Here is a 17730-nt window from a genome sequence, read left to right as displayed (position 1 = left end):
CGTCTTTGTAGAGTTTTGTCAAAGTGTGTGGTTTTGGTGAGGGTTATAGTTAGGGATGTATCGATATCCAGATCTCACGGTACCATATTTTCATGATATACATCTCACCGTACGGTATTTATTGTGATATTTTGTGGACTCTACCTAAATTGTGAATATGCTATATTTTCCTCTTAAAATGCCTTGACAAGACTTAAATCAAAGAACTAAGATTTAAAAGTGCTTAGAACTGCTATTTCTTCAAATAGTTTGCACTAAAACGAAGCAAAGGATCATGGTCAATGTAGTTCCCTCTGTTTTTTTAGCTATTGCTGCACCATAACAATGAATTTAAACAAAGAAACTTGTGATATATTGTGATGGCCCACGATATTATTGAGAGAATTCTGACAATATGATATCACGATATTTTGGTTATTGTTATACCCCCTAGTGATGGTAAAAAGAGACTCAGTAATCAGTAAAGTTAGATAAATGAACTTTTTTAAACCTGATTTGTGTGACCTGAAAGAACTCAAAAGCCCATTCTTACCTGGCGTATTGGACCGTTCCTCTTTCACTTGACTCTTGCAGAGGTTTTCAGGTGCTTCGTTCACCCCTCCAGCCTGCTCCATCCTCGGGGTCATCACTGTACTGTCCGCTTCCAGTAGCTCCTGCTTGGCCTCCCCTTTAATCATCTCCAACCCCTCATCCCTGCTTTCGGCTTTAACCTCCGTGCTATCTGGACACGCGGTCAGCTCCAGCCCCTCTGTTTTCAATTCCGATTTAACATCCGCGAAGGTCGACAAATCTTCCGGTTTTGCTTCAGTCTTGAGATCGGGGAATGAGGATTGCAATTCCAGTGGCTTGATTTCGCTCTTAACTTCATCGGAGTAAGCAAGCTGGAAAACATTCGCCTTGCTGTCCATACTTTCTTGTTTCAAACTCAAATTTTCCGGTTTGGCGTCTTCATCCTTGATTTGAAAGTCTAACTGCTCAACTTTGGTGGACATTTCGGATTTCACGGCACATGCTAGAGGTTTCGTTTCCATGGCGTCGTCGTAGCTCGCGAACACGTCTTCTTGCTTGGCGTCCTCCATTTTGATCGGCAGTTCTTCCGGCTTCTTCTCGACGTCCTCATTTGCTAAAAAGTTCGAAAAATCAGAACTGTTTTGGAAAAGGGTAGGATCTGGCTTGATTTCATTTTCGAAATTATTTTTTTCATCTTCGTCAATGGATACTTCGCTTTTGACTTCGATTTTGTCATGAGTTGGTGCGATGTCGGCTACAGAATTTTCTTCCAAGTCTGATTCAGTGACTTGAACAACCTTTTCTCCAATTTCTTCATCTGGCTGCAACATTGGAACTTCCATTAGCGATACCGGATCTGCTTGGCCTTCTGAAATAGCGTCGACGTCATTGGCTAACTCTGCGTTTTGCATCGCACATTCCTCTTTGAGATTTGGTTCTAAAAAGTCATCCGTGGCGTTGTCCATCAGCACGTCTTCATTGAGTGGGTTTCCGGTCTCCATGGGTTGGTACAGCATGATTTGGTCCACGTCTTCTCCAGGTTCGCCCAGGGACTCGGAGCAGGCCAGGGAGCTGTCCTGGTCCAGCTTGCCCATAAAGGGGTCCACTGTTTCGCCATAGGTGCCCTGAAGGTCCTCGGAGAGTGAGTTGGATACGTCCATCATCACATCCGGGTCTGTAACTACAAGCAAATAACAAAAAATGTTAACTTCTTTTTTTTGTTTTCTGAATATGTATGATCAGACCACTGATATCAATAGCTTTAGGAAACTTTGGTAAATAAGAACTTTTAAAGCATTATCTTCAAGGTGCACTATGTAACTTTTTTTGCTGGGGTCTACCACCTTCTTGTCTCCATGGTGATGTCCTTGTTTTGCCACTAATGGTCTACAGTATCGCAAAAAACATATCTATCTTGCTTTAATTTTATTACATTCTAAAACATGTACCGTATTTTTCTGACTATAAGGCGCACTTAAAATCCTTTAATTTTCTCAAAACTTGAAAGTGCATCTTATAATCCAATGCACCTTATGTATTAATTCTGGTTGTACTTACTGACCTCGAACCGATTTTATGTGGTACACGGTGCTCAAAAATCTGTCAAAATGTTTTAGTGTGACTTTGGTAAGATACGAAGCCTGCACCGCTCGATGGCTTGTCAGAGCACTTTTAGTCCGACAGAAGCTGACTGCATCAGAGCACAAGGAGCGAGCTGTAGTTTATGCAAATTAGTCATGTGGCTTTAAGTTTCATTTTTGTTAAAACATAAACAAATGTGGTCAAAGCTCCATCAAACACATTATTACTCAATGTATATTTGAGTCCTCTTTGTAGGAAATAAAAAACAAACTTAAATGATCCACCCACATTCACATTCATAATACACATTCACCAAGACAGAGAGGCAATGCCGGGCGAATTACACCACGATCTGCCAATGGATTGTGGAGGCCTGGGCTAAGGGATCAGTCTCAAGTGTCATCGATTTGTTTTGCTTAATGCGAAACAAGCAGAAATATAACCCGGTGCGCCTTATGTATAAAAATAGTTGAGAGAATTCACATTATTGATACTGCGCCTTATAGTCCAAAAAATATGGTATTCTGGGTGGACTCGACTCTCTACAAATCTGAACTTGGACAGACAGTATCAGCTCCGTGTCTCAAGAGAAATAAGTTTAATGCCTCCCTCTGCAACATCCTAGATACGATCTCCATGGAGACAAGCCGGTGGCAGATCCTCTACCACTAAAAAGTTTCATAGTGCCAAAGATAACAAATGTTTCCACAGAAGAGCGATAGACTATTATTAAGTAAGATAATGCAGTGTCAGGTTAACTTTCTTTTTTGCTTTTTACCACACAAGAGCTGTATGTACTAGTGTCAGCCAATTAAAATATGCTTTTTAATATTCACACTCCACACCATAGTTTGACAAAAGCAAAAAAAAATAATTGAAGAATTTGCCGGGCATTTATTCACAATACAGATCTAATCTTTATCATACCTGGGTCAGCTTCCACATCCTTACTCTCAGCATCTCTTTGCATTTCCTCGTCGTCTTTCTTGTCAAACTCGAACCCCGTGCCTCCGTCTTGTCCCTCCTCCTCCTCCTCCTCCACGGGATTGGTCAGGCTCTCTGTGACATCACTCTGGTCCAGCCTATCCTGTGGCTCGTGGTCAGTGATGTCAGAGAGAGACAGCGGAGGGGGCGGGACGTAAGGCGGAGGCGGGCTCGCTGATAGGTCGGTTTGGTCGGCGCTGGGTTCCTCGGTGACACCAATGTCCTACAAAACAAAAAACAGTTATAGCATTTATAATGACATGACTTTTTGTACTTTTTACTTTACTAACTTTTAATGGAGAAAAACAACCAGGAATAATTTGTATATGCTAAGAAATACAAAATGTCTTGCTCAGTATTGTGGTCTTTTATTTGCTAAACTTAATTTTTGGGTTTAAATTATATTTTATATCCTTTGTCTTGTTTCATCGACATAATTTTTCCAATGTTGTCATGCGTTGGTAATACAGACAGTGCTTATCTGTTTGCTGAAAGTCCATTACAGGATTTGTGTTAATAGGAAACATAACATAATAGTTGTATTCTTAATTAAACTACTCCTCAGTGGTGTATTTTTACTCATCAAATCAACGCTGATATTGTTAGTAATGGTTGAAAGTCTAACTATGCTTGATAAATCTTAATGGTACTGTGCTTTTAAACATATCTATCTGGCACTCATTTAATTCGGCATATTTTATAGACATAACAATAAAAAAATTTTGGTGTTACCTTCCTGTCTCTATGGCGATAAATACATTCAATATTAAAAAACAGTGAACACAAAGCAATAGCCACAGTCTGTATAAAGAGTTGGACTAAGTGACTGAATTCATGTATCATTCATTCATTTGTTTTTCAAAATAAAACGAAAACTAAGAAAACTAAAAAAAACAACTATTTTCTTCATTATTTGGCTCCAAAACCAAAATGAAAAAACAGATAACGATTTGTTTGTTCAGTTTTGTGTTTAAATAAATAATGGAAAAAAACTGATAACGGCTGTTTCCCATTTCCGTGAATTAAACTACGATGCCGGACTTTTGCGCCGCAAACGGACTGAACCAGGACTGATCCCAGGACTGAACTAGAACTAAAACAGGAATAAACCAGGTCTAAACCAGGTCTAAACCAGGACTGAACCAGGTCTAAACCAGGACTGAACCAGGACTGAACCAGGACTGAACCAGGACTGAACCGGGTCTAAACTGGGTCTAAACCAGGACTGAACCAGGACTGAACCAGGACTGAACCAGGTCTAAACCAGGTCTAAACAAGGACTGAACCAGGACTAAACCAGGTCTAAACAAGGAACTGAACCAGGTCTAAACCAGGTCTAAACAAGGACTGAACTAGGACTGAACCAGGTCTAAACTGGGTCTAAACTGGGTCTAAACCAGGACTCAGGACTGAACTAGAACTAAAACAGGAATAAACCAGGTCAAAACCAGGTCTAGAACAGGTATAAACCACGACTAAACCAGGACTGAATCAGGACTGAACCAAGACTGAACCAGGTCCGTTATCCGTTTTTTCCATTCTTCATTTAAACACAAAATCAAAAACTGAAATAGTTGTTTTTTTTCATTTTGTTATTTTTGGTTTTATTTTGAAAAACAAATGAACGAATAATACACGGATTTGAGTGTCTCCAGTCAAATGAAGCTCACTGAGTCTCAGTTGAGTTCCATATTAAGAATAAGAATTTACTTAGGGACAAAATAGCAAAATAAAAACACCAGGATCATATAGAGCGGGTTAATACGAACATTTTCAGACCAAAATGAGGAGCCTGACAGAAGCAGTTACAGAGAAAGGGGCAACTGGAGCCAGAGTCAATGGAGCCCCCTGCAGGTGCCGCACATTCCACCGGAAAAGTTACTTATTGCACCTTTAAATGTATTTTTTGGTACATTTTTACACATTTCATGAACACATTTCCGTACAGCTTTTCATCTTAACCCTAATTCTACACAACACTACAATCACTGACAGAAAGGATAATTTGTTTTTTGCACTAATACCCAAATCGTTTTCAGATTTTACCCCAGGGTCCTTCATTACAAACAAATCTGCAGCTCATTACATTATCTCTTACTCATTTGATATTTTTCTTTTCGATTTAAGAAGCCTGATTGAACCCACATACTTTCCCCTTAAAGAGTCTATTATCTACAGTCCTTGAGAGTGATTACCCTGGAGGTTTAACCACACAGACCATTACTGAAGACATCCCCTTTAATGTTACCCAAATGTAAAATGAGACCTGTAATAGTTATCAAGAGAAGAAGAGTACAGCAACAAAAAAGACAAAAGTTATGAGTTCGTAGTCAGGTATTTAGTCCTGGTTTAATAGAAGTTTGTTCTTAGGCAACGAAGTTTATATATGTTTTGTTTTTAACGTTACAAACCCCTATTCCCATTACTTTTCACATTTTTTATGAATCTTAAAATCAAATATTGTGCTTTATTGTATTGTAAATGGCCTTTAAACATTCTCTTGAGTCTCATCTGGGATTTCGTGCAGCTCACCATCTACTGGCAGCTGGGGGAAAACAATTAAACTAAGTAATGATGAACATGTCTGGACAGGAACAATGTCAACGCAATGTGGCATCAGAAATTAAAATGAGTCTGGAATGGAAAAAATGCACAGGGTTTCCATCTGTCACATCACAATCCCTGGAAATTGAGTGTTTGTGAGGCTAAAACACACACATTTTTTGCAGAGGATTAATGAAACCACTTAAATATTCTGCTGTGTCAAAGTTTAGTCAAATACAGTACTGGCATTTATAACAAGTTATATCACTAAATCTTTCATATTTATGTGTGAAACTGAAATTACTCCAGGTTTATTTCAGAGAAGCAGACTTATTTTTGCTTGGAAACCTCATGATCAAACAAAACAGACAAAGCCACTGACCTTAAAGAGCATGTAGGTGGATGCGTCTCCAGCAGAGGGGTGAGAGGGGGAGGCAGAGGGGGGCAGGCCCAAACACTCCTCCAGCGTTCCCCCCTCCTCGCCTCGGTCTGCCCCCCTCGTGTCCTCCTCGTCCTCCTCCAGGAACCCCGGCTCCAGACCGGACGGGCCCAGGATCGGGTCGGACTCGTTGAACATGTGGTGGGCCGGGCTGGAGGTCTCGGTGCTGTCCCAAGGAGCCTGTGGGGAGGAAGGTGAAAGGAGCATTTATGGTTTATGTTTTTACAGGTAAAAGTCTGATCAAATATAAGGAATTTAAATTAAAGACACAATATAGCAATACTAAAAAGTTGCTCTGAGCCTTTGAGGTTTGGATGTTTGCATAAAAATATTAGCTATAATGTATGTTTCTCTAAGAATGATTCCAACTCTGTCTGATGTCTGACACCATTAACTGGTGATGCTTTAAAACAGGGGTCATCAAACTAAGGCCCGCCATGCCCCTTTAACCGGCCCCCCAGCCCCTCTGTCCCCACCACTTGAACTGGCCCTATAAGACAATCCTCAAAATTTGTCATGGCCCATTTTTTTTTTTTTTGCTTTTTGGCTAATAATAACATGTCTGCATCTTGGATTTTGTAGATTTTTTCAATAAAAAATACATTTATATTTATATTATTATATGACGTATTTACATTTGTCGCCAAATTTTTGTCACCTGTCAAACTCGAGATCAAACAGTGATAGTCAAGGCACACACAGAATTCTGTAGTGCAGTTAAAGAGAGCAAAATGGATAGTGTATAAGTAGGGGTGTCAAATTATCGCGTTAATTGCGATTAATTAATTACAGTCATATTTAGAGCGTTATGTTTTTTAATCGCGTTAATCTCAATTTTAATCTCTAACTACTGTTTCTGTATGTGAGTTGTTTTACTATAAAATCTGTTTTTATGTGTTGCTGGGACAACACACACACACAAAAACACATTTATACATTTTTTTATTTCAGTAATTTCACTCATTGCCGGAAACCCACATAAAACGCACGCAGTAAGAGCGATGTAAACGTTATGTTAACGTTGGCGGCGTCAGTCACACAATGGACGAGGTGGAAGAGCCAGTAGAACAGAGCAGCAGTGCACAGGTAAAAACGTATTCGTGTCTTGGAAATTATTCTCCTGACGTGAAATATAAAAGAAAATAACAAATATAATATCGCCTACAACTTAAATGTCACTGGTGAAAACAACCTGCATAGACTCATGATGTCTGCACTACTGTCCTATAGTGACCTGCCACATGAGGGAACACGCACACAAACACACACAAACACACAAACACACACAAACACACACCTTCATCATCGTCATTAACCTGAGAACGCGCGGACCACGTTTCCTTCCGTAGTTACTGCGCGGACACCGCTGTCCTCCCGTGAGCCGCGTGTGGATCGTGTTTTCTCGCGTACGCGGCGTAAACCGCGCTTCCTCCTGTGAACCTCTAAACTAGAACTAACACCAAGACTAAAACCAGGACTAAACCAGGACTAAACCAGGACTAAACCAGAACTAAACCAGAACTAAAACCAGAACTAAAACCAGAACTAAAACCAGGTCTAAACCAGGACTAAACCAGGACTAAACCAGGACTAAACCAGGACTAAACCAGGACTAAACCAAAACTAAAACCAGAACTAAAACCAGGTCTAAACCAGGACTAAACCAGGTCTAAACCAGGACTAAACCAGGACTAAACCAGAACTAAACCAGGACTAAAACCAGAACTAAAACCAAGTCTAAACCAGGACTAAACCAGGACTAAACCAGGACTAAAACCAGAACTAAAACCAGGACTAAACCAGGACTAAACCAGGACTAAACCAGGTCTAAACCAGAACTAAAATCAGAACTAAAACCAGAACTAAAACCAGGTCTAAACCAGGTCTAAACCAGGTCTAAACCAGGACTAAACCAGGACTAAACCAGGTCTAAACCAGAACTAACACCAGGACTAAAACCAGGATTAATCCATTCCAGGACTAAACTAAGACTAGAGTAGGACTAAAGCAGGTCTAAACCAGGACTAAAACAAGGACTAAAACCAGTGATGTCATATATAAAGCATTTCTCTATCAATAATATTTTTCATATGGTTAAGGAAAGACTGGACTTTTTATTGTCTTTAAGTAGACAAAAGTTATTATGTTCAGATTTCCTCGTCTTTGCTACTTTACAACAAACAGTTTCTTATTCATGGAGACTTGGGCTCAACAGACAATTTGGAGAGATTTGTTAAACAATAAATGACTTTATAAAGTCACTTTTTTAAATCTATATGAGTCTTTTGATCTGCCACAATAATGTAATAATGAATTTAAATGAAAATACCTCAAATTGAAGTTTTTCTCAGCAATTTTTAGATGAGATTAAAATGAGATTAATTAGATTAATTAATTACAGCTCATAATTAATTAATCTCTCTTTTTTTTTTTATCGCATGACAGCACTAGTATAAGTACAAAAACTTGAATGAGTGTGCTGAGTTTTCAAAGAACAGCCACTGACCTTATTGATGACCGATTATTTTTGTGTTGAGTGTAAGGACCTTGCAGTTTGATATGTAAAGAAAGTGTGGCGGTTGTCAAAGAATATAATCTGCGTCGCCAGGGTCATACAATTCTGTTATACGGCCGACTCGACCCCAACCCCCATCACAGTCATTAGCGATAATGTGGCCCTCAGAGAAAAAAAGTTTTGTGACCCCTGCTTTAAAACATCTATTTGTGTGCTGACAAAGAAAAGGAAAATTAATTTTGAAAAACAGTAATGAGGTAACCACTGACGTATTTAAAAAAGTTAATGAAAGTTAAACATTTTTTTAAAAATTTTTTTCTATTCTTAACATCAAACTCAAGCTTTCACATGGAAACAACAAAATTAGACAATCTGCACCTTAAGATATTGTTGATATATAAGGATGTAACGATATCCAAATCATTCTGTACGATATTATCACGATATGCATCGAACAGTACGATATTTATTGCAATATTTTGGAGAGGCTGATATAATTGTAGATGGGACACTTTTTTACTTTTAAAAGACCTTGACAAGATTTTGATGTGAATTATTTCAGCCATAATCCCAAGAATTCATGTAATAAATATCTCTTCATGTTTTCTGTACTGAAATTAATCATGGGATATGTAGTTCCCTATGGTTATAAGCTGATGCTACTGTAAAACCATGCATTTAAGCAAAGGAATTTGTGTTTTGATATATTGTGATGGTCCACGATATTATTGTCAGACTTTTGACGATACGATATCACAATATTTTGGTTATTATTACATCCCTATTGATATATAAGTCAAAGCCTGATTTACATTTAAGTTTCAACTCCAAAAAATATGGAAAGTTTAGATTTTTACACATTTGAATTCAAGTACTAAATAAGTTAAGTTAGTCAAGCTGGATATGTTTGTATTTAATATGTCAACAAAATGAAGAAAGGAATTAAAATTTGGCTTTACCCCTTTTTTTAGATGTATATGTCCCAAATATGTGCAGAAACAGATAGAACAACTCTAATTTATATCTCTAAATGTAGGATATGTTTCTCCTATTCACACGCAGTATTTTGTCTTAAAGTAGCCACAGAATTTGTAGTAGTATCAGTGATGTTTTTGTTCCTTACCTGTATCTGGTTGAGCTCTACAGAAGGAGCCATGAGTCCGCTCTCCTCTGACGACCCCTGCTCCCCGACCAGCACGTCGCTCCTCAGCTTCGAGTCCAGATCCGCCCCGCCCACTCCGTACGAGTTCAGCATGCTCTGCCCGCCGGCCGCCGAATTAAAGGGGAACCCATTCAGAGCGTCTTTGGACCCTTTCCCTCCGTGCAAACCGTCTGTATCGTGCTGCAACGAACTGAGCTCCAGAGACTCATCCAGGGGAGGGCAGTCCATGAAGTCTGCCGCCCGCGTCCCAGGCACCATCCCCAGGCTCGAGGGCGCGGGGTCGTGGGGGTCGAGCTGCGGAGCTGGAGAAGGCACTATCGGGTGATGCTGGGTTTGCTGGTGCGCCGAGTGGTAGTCTGGAGGTTGGATACCAGAGTCGTACATGCAGCAGTGGGGCATCTGGGCGGCGGACTGGGGCATGCCCGGGTGAGTGGCGAGCCCGGGGTGGTGCGGGTTGGTCGGGTGGCCTCGGACGTAGTTGCGGTGGGCCTCGAGGAAGCTGAGCTGGGGGTCGTTGAGGATGTAGAAGTCTGTGCGGCTGAGACCGTGCCTGGCCGCCCCGAGCAGGAGGTCCCGGTCGTGTTTGCCGGACTCCCACCACACGGGCAGGTACAGGGAGGGACGACACAGCTGGAGGCGGGCAGAAAGGAGGGGGTGTCGAAGAACCTGTGAGGAGAGGGGAGAGGGGTAACTTATCCATTTAAAATATGGAACAATGAAATATAAAAGTTAAATTACGATGTCTGGATTAATTTGGATTATAAGAGTTTTTCAATATTTGTGACAGCAACATTTTCTTATTTAAACCTCCTACACCCTCATCTCACCTATTATTTTTTTGCATAACATTGGATATATTGCACAAAATAACACAGAAATTGGCCAGTTTGTGTATTTTATGGTGCATTTTTAATTTTAATTTCTGTGTTTTTTTTCCCAGGCTCACATTGATTGATTTTTTTATTCAAATACTAAATAAATTGTCCAAAATCCCGGGATATGTATGTGTGTAATATGTCAACAAAATGACAGAAAGGAATTAAATGTTGTCTTTACCCCTTTTTTTAGATTTATATGTCCGAAATATGTGCAATATTTGGTCGTTTTTAACATTAAATTTCACTTGACACTTTTCTTTTTCGCATAATTTTGGCTATATTGCACCAAATAGCACCAAAATTTGTCAGTTTATGTGTATTTTGTGGCGTATTTTTTATTTCTGTTTGTTTTTTTTCAAGATCACATTGATTGAGGGGTCTATAATCAAAATACTCACATCTGTGGTCCTTCAGTGCATTTTTGTCCCTTTGACTTCCATACAAAATGACTTTTTTACTGGCATAACTTTGCCAGTGTATTTTTACTATTTGATTTGTTTTTCATTCTTTGGTGTTGAAAACAATTCACATTTTTTTGTTTTAGCGTCTTTTGGAATTTTTGAATAGTTTTCTTTTTACTGTGTATCTTCCATTGCAAGGTTATATCAACAGAAATACATTTGTACACAGTCCACTCTGTGTATTAGTCCAGAGACATACATATTTGAGGTTCAAATGATATGATGATTTTTTTTTTTCTTTATGTGTAATATTTTCTACATGTTTTACAGATACGGAAGACATCAAATATATGATGCAAAATATTATGCACTCGTGTAGTAAAGGCACAGACCACATTCATACTGGGTGGGGGAAGTGTCTTGCACAACAACAGAACTTGATCGAAGGGAAATTATTACTTTGACCTTCAGGTCGAGGGATCACTGCTCCAACCACTGAGCCACTGCTGCCTCACATGTCCAAAACTAAAACTAATCTATTTTTGATACAGCTCCCACTTCTAGAACTAGATGTTTTTATAAATGCAAATCCAGTTGTTTCAGAAGAGAAAACCGTCCTGAATCTTACACCAGTGGCTGTTATTATCACTAAACCTGTTGTTTGTATCACTGAGATAAAATGTACATAACAAGTACAATGTGTAACTTTCTGCATATGGCACATCAGCTGCGTGATTTCATGGAAATAGAAAGTGAAAACCACACTTCAGAACATTCTCCAATACATTTTATGTTGTAATGTGGAAAATTATAGCCAAAGAAAATAAATGAGAGAAAAAAATATATATCAGGTTTGTGGGGATGCAAGCCCGATCGCAGTAAGAATATGTTTTTCAGTGCAAAAAAACAAGATTTTATTGTAGGCAACTTTATTTTAATAATTTAGTAATTTAAAAAAAAGGTTATAAATGGCTCAACTACAGCTAAAGGGTCCAAATATTTCCTTTTTCAAATAAGACACTTATGCCCTAACATGCCTTATTTTTATTTTTTATTTTTTTATCTATGAAGAAAATATATAAATTGTGTGAGGACCCGGTCTCAGGACACTTGTTGATTTATAAAACATTGAATTTACCTGCTCTCGGATCTTTCGTAGCAGTTCAATTCGGTATAACGTCCTTGCAGCTCTCTCTTCCGTCAGAGGCTCCACAACCAACGCAGGATCAACTAAACCTAGAAATGCAAAATAAAAAAAATAAAAATTTAGAAAAAAATATAAACTAAATAAAACTAAATGCAGATGGTAAGCTCCAGATGACCTTCTTCCTTCCTGGGGGGCAGTTTGCAGGCAGTCCTACACATGTTCACAAAGGAGTTGAAGTATCTCTCCAGACTCTCATCGGTCTTACGCTCCAGTCGGGCCAGAGCTCTGAACTGGGACCAGTCGTAGACCTTCCTCTCTGGGTCAAACACCACCCCGAACGAAGAGACGGTCCTGTAGAAGTCTGCCTGCTCCCGGCGTGTCCACCTACAAGGAAATGTGCAGATTCAGTATAATGTAAAAGACACACAGCAGCAGCAGTGTGCAAAACTAGCAGGGTTCCACTATATTTTAGGTTAGCACATGTCCAACAAAAATAAACTGTATTATGTAAAAGCCTGATACTTAATACAGGGGTAAATAAATCTCTGAAAGTTCACGCTTCACTGTGATTGCTTAAATCCAGCTGTCACTTACACTTACAATACATTTGTTATTGTCATATGACACACTAAAATCAGATATATATATATTTTTTAATATACAATTCTACACATATCACCCTACAGTAACACAGACTTAAGAGCAAATGTAAGCAATAGTATCTAATCTATACTATGTAGTGTGTGTGCAGATTGAGGTAAGAGCCCATTAGCTTCTGAGGGCAAATATTTAAACTGATCATACCCCTGTGATCCTGTAGACACTATAATAACATTAATGTTAACTAATTATTGTTCGATTTCATTCCTACTGAGTGGCCATCTGGGATTCATAGAACCATAGTTACATTCAAAGCTTTCGTTTTACTACCGTAATTTCCAGACTATCAGCCGCTACTTTTCCTCACACTTTGAACCCACACTTGCTTATACAACAACGCGGCGAATATATGGATGGATTATTTGTTCATCAGCACAGCGGATGTGGACGCAGCCTGAGTGCAGAAAACGCCACTGTCTGTGTGGTTAACATGAAGTGGCAACAGTTGCTACTAAACGCACTAATACAATTTATCACTGTGCGATAAAGTTATGATGCTAAAGTGACATTAAAGGTTGTATAGAGGATTTTCCAAGGAACGAGAAATCCAGCGACTGTTTGTCCTTTTTCAAATGTTGCGCATGCGTGAAACCACCCCCCCTCCCCTACAGCTCCCTACGTAGAAACGCCTTCTCCCGCCTCCTCACTACGCCAGAAACAGGTTTGTTTACAGCCGGTGAGCTGCACATGACTTGTAAACAACTAACTACAGTGTTGGTTAGGCAAGGCGGAGAAGTGAGGAGCGGGTGTGCGGACATTTCGTTCGCGGACGAGAAGTGAGGAGCAGGGAGAAGAGCGGAGCAGGGAGAGAGGAGAGAGGAGAGAGGAGAGGGGAGCGGTGCGCGGAGATTCCGTGCCCGTAGAAGTGAGGAGAAGGGGGAAGAGCGGAACGGGCAGCGGGGACAGGAGTAGGAAAGGGGAGCAGAGAAGGTTGCGCGGAGATTCAGTGCGAATGAACTAGCTACAACACGCAGCAGCAAGCGGACTCTTTCTTTGCCTTGAAAATTACGTTTTCAGACATAGGATATCGCTTTCGTGTCCTGAAAAACGTTTGACTAGCTCTTGGAAATAAAGTACGTTTTCATAATAAGCAGAAGTTACCTGTCCAGGAGTAATTTGGCGACCAATGCGTCAGTCTTTAGACCCTGCGTCTGCTTCAGTCGCGCCATCGCTGGAATGAATCTACAAGAATCACCTTAGTTTGGCTTCGCTGCTTTTCCCCTTGTCTTCTTCTTTCAGCGACCTCAAAAACGGACTTTCTTTTGCGGCTAACTGCTCCTGGATTCTTGTCTGCCATTGCAACAAACTTTGTGCTAACTGCGAGGAAGATATAGGTCAAAAAAAGCCGCTAAGAACTGTTGCATTGGTGGAGTAAACAGCGTCTGTGCGTCTTGCGTCTGTGGACTGCGTGACAGGCGTACGTAAACCACGTACCGGCGGCGCGCAGGCAGGTCAGTTACGCTAGAAACGTAGGGAGTTTGATTGATAGCCTGTCAGCTAACAGATAACGAGGCCGTGTCGTTATCTATTGGCAAATGTTTAGCTGGCCCCACCACGTCCAGAGTTGATGAATTTTTATTCTCTTTTTTTTGGTCATCATAATTACAAGGCTACTGCACCTCTATAATGCTATCATTGACAACTTGAAACAAAAAAAACAAAAAAAAATCCTCCATACAACCTTTAAGGAATGGGACACATCTTAATAACTCGTATGTGTTAAATGCAGGTGGGCACGTAAATGACGAGAAGAAATGCCTCAAACTTCAGTAGCCGGACATCCGCTCATACCTGATTGATACAACTAACCTAGCCCTGCCCCCACGAGAGCCTGAAATCTACTGAAATCCTACACGTCACTGACATGATACCTGCAGGAGACATGCGCAGTAGAGTGCAAATGATGCAGTCTGATAATGCTCTATAGATTTTTACGGGCTAAGGCCTCCAGGGAAATACAAGAGTTAGACAAACAGGTGGAAGAGGTGATACACCAAGGAAGGTTCAAGTTTGATTGTGTTTTGAAGTTATTTTGCGCTTCATGCACCCACCCTTCTCATGGAAAACACACAAAGAAATGTAGATGATCCAGCTTTTAAGTTCAAGTTCAATTGATCTGGCTGCGGAAGAAGGAAATAGATCTGCTGCATGTGAACTCGACATCAATGAGTCAATGGTGAGAAGTTGGCAACCGCAGCGTGACTCAATGCAAGAAGACGACAAAAGCTTTCAGAGGCAATAAAAGCAGATGGCCTGAACTTGAAAAGGTTCTTGAAGACGTGGACACCTGCGGCTTTTAGACAAGTGTGACCTATACAGTTTTTCTTTTCTTTTACAATTTAGTTGATGCGGCTTATATTTAGGTGCGCTCAATAGTCCAGAAATACTTCAGATATATTTAGTTACCTTCTCTGCCACTCTAGGAACAGCGGATCGGCTTCCGTTGGCACCACCGTACACCTCCGCAGCTCCTCTCCCAGTTGCCACGCCAACGGCCCGTGATGCCCCGCCCCTCCTCCGATCCCCATGGCGACCAGTCCATCATGCAGCAGGAAGTCGTGGCGCAGCATCGGCTCCCGGCGCAGGGTGAACCTTTGGTAGGCCGTGATCAGGCGCCTCAGACGGGCCGTGAGGGCGGGGCCAGTGGGCCAGAGGGGGCGTGTCTGCACCAGCTGGAGAGCGGCCACGCCCATCCCGGTCCCCGTGGTCGTCGTGGTAACAAGAGTGGCGTCCTGAGCAGTGAGGTCCAAGGAGAGTGGGGTCTGAGAGTCTGGAACAGGAGGAGGTTCTAGAAAAAAAAAATAAAATAAAATCACAACCACATTTAGATTTTAGCGCCGTGGAAAATGAACTGTCTTGGAGTGTGCTGAGTAAACTGACTTGGATTACTGTCCAAGTGATTAGCGAGATTACTATAATGGCAAAAACAGCTCTTACTGTTAACAATAGTAGTGCTGATTTATTTTTTATTACAAAAAAACATTGGACATGATCTCCAAGTTGTTGATATAATTGGCTGTTTTGGTTCTTGAGAGAATTATCCAATCATAAAGCAGAATGAGCCTCATATTAGTCTCCTTTGGGTTGCCAGTTTCAATGCTATAATGTTGGTTTAAACTTAAAATGCCTCTCTCTGATCTGAAAGTTCACTATAAACATCAACACCTGCAGTGAGTGAATTCTGGAGGTTCTGAGCTTTCACATGAGGCCTGCCCATATCACGATAATGAGGAAGACTTGTATGTGTCATCTATCTGCAGGTTAAGGCACCGGAAACCCAGGTTAATGTTTAATAACTGTAAAAGAGCAGGATACAAAGAGTTCCTTTAAAGCAAGATAAGATTACATCCATCACTGCTACAACTTGTCATGACTCAGGTTTGTGAGTTCGTGGTAAGTTCACAGTCAGGAGAATATGTTTTATGGATTAAACTGTTGTACAGCCCACAAAGAGAAGAGGAGGATCACCAGGAACTAAACTGAGTCAAGAAATGTCTAAAGACTCAAAAAACCAAATGTAAAGGTGCTCATAAAGTACACAGAGGCTCTCCTTGTCAGCTCAGTACAGCACATAAATGGAGTAACAGTGACAGTAAGTGATAAACACGGCAGATAAACGTGTTACCTGGGGCTGTGCTGTCAGGTTTGTCCGAGGTATCCGTACTGGAGCAGGTCTCCTCTCCTCCCTGGACACAACAAGGAAAAGAGTTATTCACTGAAACCCGTAATAGTAAGTAAGTAAGTAAGTAAGTAAGTAAGTCTTTATTTATATAGCGCTTTCACAGACATTTTCTGTCCCCAGAGACGCTTTACAGAGCATTATTCAGCATTCATTCATACAGCATTATTCTTTCACTCTATACCCTGGTGATGGTGAGCTACTATTGTAACCACAGCTGCCCTGGGGCACACTGACAGAAGTACGGCTGCCATGCCACTCGGCGCCATCGGTCCCTCCAACCACCACCATCACTCACACACACACCACTTTCATACTAGGCAATGCGGGTGAAGTGTCTTGCCTAAGGACAAACAATGATTGAATTGATTGTATTTAATTGACCTTGACTAACAACTGTTCTGGAGACCTGTAGCATGTTTTGAGTTGATGGGGGAAACCGGAGCACCCGGAGGAAACCCATCCAGACACGGGGAGAAACATGCAAATAGTAGCTATTAAAGATGATGTACTTGATGTTTTGCTGTCTTAAAAACTGAAAAACAGAATTAGTTCTACTGTTTGCGGATATCAATGATTCCCATATAGTTGGTTCAAACTGTGGTGGCTGAAATACGTCACAAATTGTATGAAAGAAAATTACAAATACGGCGAGGTTAAATGCCACTTATCAAATTCAAATAAAAAAAAATGTATTGTCAATTCTTCATACAAAACATTAGCCTAAATCATCAGTCTGGTCTCACAGGATTAAGATTCGTTCGCTCGACGGTAGGTGGGTCCTTTTTTTATTTAACCAATCACTGCTGTTTGGTTGTGACGTATGTAATGCACCGATAACTGGTATATTAAACTTTTCCCAAATCCCGTAGGAAGAAAGGCAATAACATCTTTCCTCTTGATAAAATTCACCAAACATTCTCTTTGTTCCGGCTTCAAATCCTCGATCTCGGGAATCATTGCCAAAATAGGATATATGGCTCTTCGCTGATTGGCTGGTGCCCGACATCGCACTTCCGGGGTTTTTGTGAACCGTCTAGTGTATTCCGATTCCTGACCTAGTCGCTGGAGAGAAATTAAATTGAGCGGAGGTACTAGGTGGCTAACGAAACATATAAAGAATTGAAATTGTGTTTCTCACTCCCAAACATATAAATAAATAAATAATAAATGGAAAAGTCCAAGAAATGTCCTGTATTTAATATTTTAGCAGTAACACTGTAGTTGCTT

At 40.6% G+C, this 17730-nt stretch overlaps 1 protein-coding gene across 1 annotated transcript in view; it reads right to left on the bottom strand.

The window, feature by feature from the left end:
• Window positions 1-17730, bottom strand: part of chd6 (chromodomain helicase DNA binding protein 6) — a 230408-nt gene that overhangs the window by 21450 nt on the left and 191228 nt on the right. The window contains 8 exon segments of the mRNA XM_055160839.1: window positions 533-1690; window positions 3019-3298; window positions 6002-6238; window positions 9697-10401; window positions 12153-12250; window positions 12337-12545; window positions 15228-15609; window positions 16447-16507. Coding sequence (XP_055016814.1) covers window positions 533-1690; window positions 3019-3298; window positions 6002-6238; window positions 9697-10401; window positions 12153-12250; window positions 12337-12545; window positions 15228-15609; window positions 16447-16507 — 3130 coding nt within the window.

Source organism: Boleophthalmus pectinirostris, unplaced genomic scaffold, assembly GCF_026225935.1.
Source record: "Boleophthalmus pectinirostris isolate CB_2022bp ecotype Guang Dong unplaced genomic scaffold, ASM2622593v1 HiC_scaffold_3, whole genome shotgun sequence".
Lineage (NCBI taxonomy): Eukaryota > Metazoa > Chordata > Actinopteri > Gobiiformes > Gobiidae > Boleophthalmus > Boleophthalmus pectinirostris.
The sequence above is the reverse complement of the archived record's forward strand: the minus strand, read 5'-3'. Positions and strand labels throughout refer to the sequence as shown.